The sequence below is a fragment of the Bos mutus genome, chromosome 13 (assembly GCF_027580195.1).
Source record: "Bos mutus isolate GX-2022 chromosome 13, NWIPB_WYAK_1.1, whole genome shotgun sequence".
NCBI classification, from domain to species: Eukaryota; Metazoa; Chordata; class Mammalia; order Artiodactyla; family Bovidae; genus Bos; species Bos mutus.
The window spans coordinates 45204602-45214019 of NC_091629.1; the positions used below are offsets into that span (position 1 = coordinate 45204602).

Consider the following 9418-nt stretch of genomic DNA (forward strand, 5'->3'; position numbering starts at 1 on the left):
TTGTAATCTCCAGAGGGCAGAGTCCCTCTCATTCCTGTTAGTACTATTCAGAACTGTGGTCTCAAACTTGGCTGCCCAAGAGTTGCTTGGGGTGCTTATTAAATACATTTCCGCTCACTCCAGTGATTCTGATTCCTTGGAGGTGAGTTAGGACTTAACACTTTAGTTTTATATACTAAGTGATTCTGATGCAGAGGTTTGGGTAACAACTCCCAAGGGCCTGGGACAACATTTGTTGTTGTTCAGTCGCAGCACACCAGGCTCCTCTGTCCTCCACTCCCTCCCGGAGTTCCCTCAAATTCATGTTCATTGAGTCAGTGATGCTATCTAACCATGTCATCCTCTGCTGCCCCCTTCTCCTTTTGCCTTCAATCTTTCCCAGCATCAGGGGACAACATAGTAGGTGTAAAATGTTGCCTGTGGAGCTGGACATATATTTGCAAGGTAAACAAATGGTGTGTGGCAAGCCTTGGTTGAACTAGGGTCTGTGAACCTCTGCAGCCAATATTTTGAAAGGAAATAGTGCAGCAGCATTAGCAATACAAAAGATAAATATTTATTCAGAACAAAACTTTAAACAACCGATTTTACATTCTAAGCCACAAGGAAATAGCAAAACATAAAGGAAAGACAAAAACAGTAAGAAAAGCAGTGTACTGTCTTTTCTACTTTAACTTGGTAACACTTAGTAGACCCAATGCCCCCTCGCTTAGCCTATTTAACAAGTACATTTTAGAGTTAACAGTTCACTTAGAATTCCATTTTCTCCTGTGAGCCAGGAGGTTGCAGATGAGCTCCAGTTAGCTGCTTCTCTAGGGGCTCTAGCTACTGAAGCTAAGGTGCAAATGTAAACCTTTCTTTACTCAGGAGGGCTTCTACTTCTCACTGATGGCGATGACTGGGGAGGGGAAAGGTCACAAAGACCTGGACCACTTGAACCCAGATGTGGTACCCGGGCATCAGAGTGCACCCTGGATTGTGTTCCTTTGTCCCTGCCATATCTCCCAAGTGTTCTGAAGCCCCTGCCAAATCTTCTGCTTCCTCCCCCAGATGATGTCTTAGCATTCCCCTGGGCTCATTCTGGAAAGAGCAGACTTTCTGGGCCCTCAAGTGTTGAGGAAAATGTTGTGAAGTGTGAGAGGTAGTGGAATGAGCACCGGGCTTGGGGTCAGGGAACTCTACTCTAGGCTAGCTCTGGCACCAGACAGCTATGTGATTTCGACCCAGTCATATAACCTTCTCTGGTACTGTTTCATCTGTTGGAAAACCAGGGGATTGGTCTTAACCAACTTTTAGGTCCTTTTCAGCAGGAAAACCAGCTTCCATGATTCTGTGAAGAACGGCTTCTGAGCCACTGAAAGCGCTGTCACAAAGTCCATGCATTCTAATGCCATAGGAGAGGCCCGTGGCCACCATTCAGAGCTTATTGACTCAGGTTACATACACTTCTAACAACACTGGTTTCACAAATTCTCAGACCACACAGATTAGAAGCAGCAAATTAAAAGGGGACGGGATGAACTGCAAAAGATAAACACCCTGACAGAAGCCAGAGTCAACGATGTTCTCAATTCAACAAACACTGATGGAGTGCCTACCATGTGCTGGGCCCCCACCTAGCACTGGGGCATAAAGATGAGCAAGGCAGCTCCAAGGGTAAAAACCAAGGGAGAAGACAAGGCGTAGGAAGTAAAAAAGTACCAGAAAAAAAAAAGTCTCCGAATACAAAAATGAAAATAAAATTTTAAAAAGGGCAGGGCAACATATCTGCACACTACAGTTCTCGGTAGTCAATTCTGATGACAGAGTCACCAAATTCAGGAAAGGCCGAAAGGAGTAAACTCGATTTAGGAAGGCAGAGTGAGATGTCTCTTGTAGGTTTAAGAAAATCTCCTTCAAAAAACTATAAAAAACGGTTTAAAAAAAAGTTTTGGCACTTAACAGGGGTAAGCTGGCTCTGTGTTCACCCTGGCTGGTAGGCGGGTGTTCAGTGCCCGGCCACGCCGGTTAGCTGAGCTCCCACGGAATTGTGAACCGCTTTGGGACATTGGGCAAAGGCGTGTCCTCGCTTGCCACAGAGGTTACACACGATGCCCTTCCGGCAGTAAGGGCTCAGGTGCCCCTCCTCCCCGCACCTGAAGCACCTGTCCTGTGTGCAGCTGCCGCTCATGTGGGTCCGGGAACCACATTTAAAGCACGTCTTGGGCTGCCCCTTGTACCAGCTGTAGCCCCTCTCGGCCCCCAGAAAAAAGGCTCCCGGCAGGTGCCTGACCCCTCCCTCCCCCTGGCGCAGCTCGATCTCGCACTTGTACTCCCCGGTCCAGATCCCAAACCTGTCGGTCACTTTCACGGGTACGGCCAGCACATCGCAGTGGCGTTTGAGCCAGGTCACGATGTCCTCCACGTCCACCGTCTCGTTCCGGAAGAGAATGAAGAGCGTCTTCAAGCTGGACTTGCTCCGCCCCAGCACCACAAAGTTCTCCCAGCAGTCCTCCTGCTCGCGCTTCTCCTCGTAGACGCGCAGGAACAGGGCTAGCTTCTCCGCCGAACGGAAGCTCACGTCGAACTCGCGACTGCCCGGGATCTGAATGACCGCGTAGATGTCGCTCGGGTCCATGCCGATGGAACGCAGGATGAGCGCGCCCACTACGAAGTCCCTGGTTGGGCAGGCGCCCTCGTCTCCCTGGAAACAGATGCGCACGAGGAAGCGGCCCTTTCCCGGGCCTGCAGCGGAGCCAGCCGCCGTAGCCTGCTCGTCCTGGGGGGGCCGGTCGGCTGCGTCCTCGGCCGCGTCGGGCCTCGCCGGGGTAGTCATGGCTGCCGCCTCAGCCTTCTTCCTCCTGCCCGCCTCGGCTGCACCCTTTTTCTTGCGGGAGTCCGCCGCCTCTCCGGCTGGGTCTCTCCGGCGGCCCTTTGGGTCCCCGCGGCCGGCTGGGGGGAAGTCGCCGAGGCTCGGTGTCGCCAGACCCGCGGGAGCACCGAGCCCGCCTCCCGCGCCGCTGCCGCTCTCTTCCTCCCGCCGCGGCGGCCGCGACTCACGGAATTCGCCCTTCTTCTCGGCCAGGTTCTTCACCACTTGGGCCCAGCCCATCTTCTCGCGGCCGCCCTCGGCCTCCTCGGCCCTGGTCGACGGGCGCGCGGGGCCCAGGAGCTGCGGCCGCCCCCGCTTCCTCTCCTCCTCCGCGCCGCCGCCGGTGGCCATTTTACCTCCTTCCCAGCATCCTCCACTCGCTCCCGCAGCCAAAGTGCGCCCATCGCGCGCGCCCGCCCGGGGTTGTGGGGGTTTGGGCTTTTTTTTTTTTTGAAATTCGATGCTGCTTTTCCCCGCCCAGCCAAAGTATCTACTTGAGGCGCTCGGGCGTCCTGCGGCTTCGGGCCGGGAACCCCCTGGTAAGGGCTGGACCGCGTTTCCGCTAGTGCTCGTTCCAACCCCACCTCCTCGGCTCCGAATCGGGATGGGGATCTTGGAGCGCGTCCCTGTCCGTCGCGAGGGTTTGGCAGCTTTGCCCTCGCTCTCGAGGATTTGTTGTTTCGCAAGCGGTCCTCGATGATTTCATTCAAGTGGCTTTGCTAACGGCCCACAGTCCGAAGGCGGGACAGAGTTGAGGAAGATTTCGCCCATTTTGTTTTCGTTTTTGTACCTTTTCTATTTTAAAACAAAACAGACAAAACTTAGCTCTCCCTCCTCCCAAAGCAGATCACAATGCATTATTTTTGCAACCCTGGATTATGGACATTTTCAAACACGCAGAAAGTAGAATTTTGCGGCGAACATTTTACTTTTAACATTTAAACTGTTTTAACTTTCTATCATTAAAATTTTACTATACCTTATCACACTACACCTCTATCCGTCACTCATTTTTTGAGACACTTCCAAGTAAGTGACATTGCATTATTTTTTTTAAAAAGACCTCCATCATATTCGTGATGGCAATTATATCGAGGACTTAAGTGTCCAATATTGTTCTAAGCACATTGCAAGCTTTATCACATGGAACCTTCCAAAACGGCACTGTAATTACACCCATTTTATAGGAAGCAGGGGGTTAGAGATAGGAGTTAAATCACTTGGCCAAGTGGCAGAGTTAACAGGCAGCCCCACGAGAAGGTGGCTTGTATTTCTTCCACTTTTTTGCTTCTGACATTGTGGAAAAAGGACTCTTTCGATTATACTCCCTAGAAAACCTCCTTCACACAGATTCCCTAACTAAAGCTAGCACTGGACACAATCTGTTACTCCTCCCTGTTGTCTCAACTTGTGTTTGGAAGCAGTGATAAAATTTGAGTGCTTGAAGGCAATGGGTTTAATATCTTTTGTCATCTTATTTTCTTTACCGTAACTGCTTGTATTTCAGGGTGCTTCAGTGATCTTTCTGGGTTTAGTGAAAGAAAAGATGATTTGTGGAGTCAGGGAGACCCTAGTTTGACTGCTTCCAATCTCAGCTTTGTCACGTGGGGACAGTGACCTCGGTTTTCATAGCTCAATTTGCTCATTCATAGCAAAGGGTATATTAATATCTACTCTCAGAGGACTAAAGTGGGGTTTCTAGGAGATAATCTGTGTCAAAGAGGTTAGTCCACGGTGGGTTTCCAGAAAAGGTTTTTCTTCCTTTCTGCCAGTATTGGATTCTTTCCTATTTCTCTTGCAGTTCTACCTACCATCTGGGTAGGTAGAATCCCTGTGAGTTCTTTAAAAGCGTTCCCTTTACTCCACTTCCAGTACTGGTCTCAGGAAGCCAGCATCTCCAACTCTTGTGCTTCCGATTCCTTCACTTTATAACTCCTGACCTGATTTCCTCCATCCCTTCTCCGCCCCAAATGCCCAGGATCATATGAATTGGGATCATTAACCGGAAGTATCAAAATCTTAGATTCACACACTCAACTCTTTTATTCTTTGTGCTCGCCTGCTCATATCTTTTTCATGGTTAGGATATTTACATAACCAGAACCTATGTATTTTATTTTTTTTAAGTTTTTTTGTTTTTTTTTTTTTGGATGTGGACCATTTTTTTTAAAAAAATATTGAATCTGTTACAACCCTGCATCTTTTTTTTTTCCTTTAGATGTTTGGTGTTTTTGGCCTTGAAGCATGTGGGATCTTAGCTTCCCTCCCAGGAATCAGACCCTGCACCCACAGGATTAGAAAGTGAAGTTTTAACCACTGGACTTCCAGGAAAGTCCTAGAACCTATTCATTTTTAATAATTTCTTTTGTTCCTCTTACCCTAACTCCCCACCCCAGGTAACTAGCACACCATCATTTATCTACAAGGCAAGTACTTTAAATAAAGAAATGGGGGAGCTGGAGGGCCCATAGTCTATCTGAAGGGGCAGCTGACAGTCAACTCCAGCTAATTACTGCTCCCACTGTGGCCAGATCTTCCTGTTTTTAAAGTGAAGCCTAACTCTAGTTTCTTTTTTTAAATGGGAAACGTTCTTCCTTCTCTTTTTTCTTTGAGGTTGTCTCAGCTATATTTGGATCCTCTGTATAAATTTTAGAACCAGCTTAGTAAATTCCAGGAAACCACTTTTGGGAATTTTAATTGGGTTTACATTGCATTTATACAGAATTGCCATATTATAATACTGAGTCTCCCCATTTATGGCCCTCTGGGATTCCTCGTTTATGTAAGTCTTATTTTATGAATTTCAATAGTAATTTATGGTTTTCTTCATAGAGATCTTGTATAATTTCGGGAGGGATTTATTCCAAGGCACCTTGGTTGCTATTGTAAATGGTATCTTTGGAAATCACATATTTGATGTTGGTGTTTAAAGGAAACACATTTGAATTTTTTTGTATTGTACTCATATCTGCCAACAATACTGAAATCTTAAGGTTTCCAATGGCTTTTAGAATCAATTTCCTTTTCTTTGTTGACAGTCATATTGTCTGTAAATAATGAACATCTTTCTGTTCAGATCTTAACACTTTTTCTTGTTTTACTGTACTAGACAGGACCCCTCACGGAATCAAGATATATTGGGCATTTTTGTTTTGTTTCTGACTACTGAGAGATCTGTTTGTATTTTGAAAAGATTTGATCTGTGGACTGGGGTCTGGCTGCTTCTCAGTTTTACTAACCATATCTTCTTCTGTCATAAGATTTTGCTGGTATGGGTATGGCCATTCTTTCCATCAATGCCTTTTTTCTTGTTAACTTTTGCAGATCCAAGTTTTGTCTATTCTCTTTTGGTCATTTTTAGTTGTTTTTCTTGATGATCACAATCAGCACTGTGAATTGGATAAAAGACTAAACATTTATATTGATTTCTCACTGAATTTATTAAAAATATTGTCAACCATTCCCCTCAGTACTGCTCCAGCAGTCAGCTTGGTCTGACTGTAGACCAAGTCTATAGTCAGAGATCGCTGAAGATTGTAGAGATCGCTGAACCAGAAGCTGTGGGGCCAGGCAGGTATCCTGTGAGCAAAGCAGTCCAGATGGGCACAAAGGCCATCTGAAGAGGGCAGCCTTTACTCATTCCTGGCAGATTATTGCCAGAGAGGGTTATTAGAATTGGTAAGTTTGGCATCTCAGTCTGGATTTTAATGGACAGAGTTTTGAAATTTGCACTATTATTAAACGGCTAGTTAGGAGACTGTGGGGGAGGTGTGATTTGTGATGGCCTTTGAAAAAAGAAGCAGGTTTTGGAGAACAAGAGAGAAAAAAAATCTGTGACTTAGAATTACTGTTCCTATGCACAGATGAGGAAAGTAGGGTCAGTCATGGAAGTGAATTGCCCAGTGTCACGAAGCTTGTAGTAGTTTGAGTGATAGTCGCTCAGTTGTGTCCAACTCTTTGTGATTCCATGGACTGTACCCTGCCAGGTTCCTCTGTCCATGGAATTATCCAGGCAAGAATACTGGAGTGGGCTGCCATTTCCTTCTCCAGGGGATCTTCCCGACCCAGGCACAGAACATGGGTTTCCTGCATTGCAGGGAGATTCTTTACCATCTGAACCACCAGGGAAGCCTACTATTAAGAGATACTTCTAAGTATAAACACAGGGAGGCCTGGAGTGCTGCAGTCCATGGGATCACAAAGAGTCAGACAAGACTGAGCTACTGAACTGAAGTATAAAGACAGATTAAAAAAAAAAACAAAAAACAGGTTATCTTAAAAAGTATAAGCAGATACATGCCTAACTTTATCTTATAATCTATAGAATATGGAATGAATCCATACTCCTTTTCCAAAGGAATGCCTGACAGGAGTAGCAATAAAGTTATAAATGACAATCATCAATCAGATATAATAATTCAGGTGAAGCTTATCTCTCTCGAAGCAAGTGGGTAAGTGGTCAGGAAGGAAATACAATGTGCTTTAACTTTGTATGAAAAATAATGTTCAGTTCCATGTTGTTTAACATAGTTCTGTTTTTTCGATTGTCAAAATCTGTGCCCCCTCAAGCATATAAACTCCAAAGCTTATATGGTTATTCACTTATATATTTCTGCCTCATGTCTGTGAAATGGAGATAACGATGCCTACATCAAGCTTACTGTTTACTGACAACTTACATTCATGGTTCTATCAGCACACAAGCTGAGGCTCTTTATCTTCCCAGGTGCTTATTAACATTGTTTAATTAATTAACAATGCAGCAATTTTAACAGGGTAACGTGGTCCAGAGAAAACTGTTACATTATGCACTTGACATTTCATTTAAAAATTTTCCTTAAAACTGAAAGATTTCATTATGAGATACATTTCAAATGTACTTTATTAAATCTGATAGCTAATTAGAGCCTAAGAAATCATAAAAAAATTACACAATAATATTCAATCAAAAGTTAGTTTTCTGGGCATATTGACATATTAATGTAGTTTTCTTAAAAAAAGTTAATCCCCAGCAAAAGCAGATATTTTTTTGCTTTCTGGGAGAGATCTAGGAGGACAGGAAAGGACTAGGAGTGTTTATAAGAATAGACCAGTAGCTCTTTCCATCAGGGAGGTGGTGCTCATCAATATTGAGACTCAATACTCAGATGACTTTCTGGTTAAAATCATTTGTTAAGATAGGTGATAATTGGGCTATTTTTATCTTGACAACTGAGATAAAACTATAAACCGTCAATGTTTAGGGACCCAGAACCAATTTATTATTATTTTAGCATGATTATCCTTTCAAGTTATCATAATCTGTTACTGGCTTCTTATCTAAGAATATACAGGGCCTTATGGTAAGGTTTTAGGGTAAATGACTAGCAAGTAAAAATCAAAGACTGCCTTCAGGAGACCAAAGCCACACCCACTGCCTGATGGACAGGATTACCTGTTAACCCCATCATTTTGGAGTCTGCCTAACACCAGAAAATCCTTTAAGTTCTGATAGCCACATACTGACAAGAAAGGCTGTTGAAATTTATTTAGTTAGACACATTGAGTTACTACTGCTGTTTGGAGTCTGTTTCTGAAGACTTTCCATTATAGGTTAGTATAATTTTTTTCAGGTAAGAAACTTGGTTTCAACTGTTTCTTGTTTAAATAGTCCTAAAAGTATTTCCCCTGGGATTTTCTCCACATAGAGAAGTTATCCATATAATTATTTTTAAACAGTCTTCCTAGCTTTGGGAAGACTTTGCCCTCCCTCCAACACACACACACATACACACACACACTTGAACATAACCAAATCAGCTGTAAAGTACAGCACACAGAAATGACTGTCGGCCTCCTGTGAGGACACTGAATGCCGTCTATCCCATAGGTCAGTCAGCAATCTGCATGTGTTCCTGAGGAGAAATCAATTGAGTCCCTCTGCTGTTGTGGCTTCTCCAAAGACAGTCCTTCCCATAACAGTTGTTCTGGACTTTATCCACCATGCTCAACTCATTTGCATTTCAGTGCTTCCTCCCACTCAACAGTCAATCCAAGAGTTCTTCAGAGGGACTTCCCTAGTGGTCCGATGGCTAGAACTCTGCACTCCCAATGCAGGGGGCCCGGGTTCCATCCTTGGTCAAGGAACTAGATCCCACATGCTGCAACTAAGACCCTAAGACCCAGTGCTGACAAATATTTTTTAAAAAAGAGTTCCTGGGAATTGTTGGAAATATTGATTGCATTTTACTTCAAAAGTCTTTCATCTGCTTCAAAGTTATTGTGAAGATTAAATAATCTGCTATATCTGAATGTCTGGTACAATGCATTGTGAACTCCCAAAGTTTTCCAGATGTGAAGCTGATCACAGCAACCCCACACCATGCATAAAGTGAGCCCCACCCCAGGGCTCGAAAGGTAAGGGAATACCTACTCTCCACTAAGAATGCGTGGCCTTGTTGAGCCATTTAGGACTTTGTCTTTTAGCCAAGGATAATGTTGTAACAAATCCAGCTAGCATTCCTATTGCAGCATCAGTACCAAGGAGAATTCCACCTTTAACCAGGAAAAGCCAGTCATCAGTGGATA

The 9418-nt window shown here is 44.5% G+C and overlaps 1 protein-coding gene across 1 annotated transcript; it reads right to left on the reverse strand.

The window, feature by feature from the left end:
- Positions 1-533: 533 nt before the first annotated feature.
- On the reverse strand, positions 534-4486 carry ZCCHC3 (zinc finger CCHC-type containing 3). The gene has a single exon (XM_005887924.3). It carries the CDS (start codon positions 3200-3202, stop codon positions 1988-1990), a length of 1215 nt encoding a protein of 404 aa, XP_005887986.2. The 5' UTR covers positions 3203-4486; the 3' UTR covers positions 534-1987.
- Positions 4487-9418: the final 4932 nt, after the last annotated feature.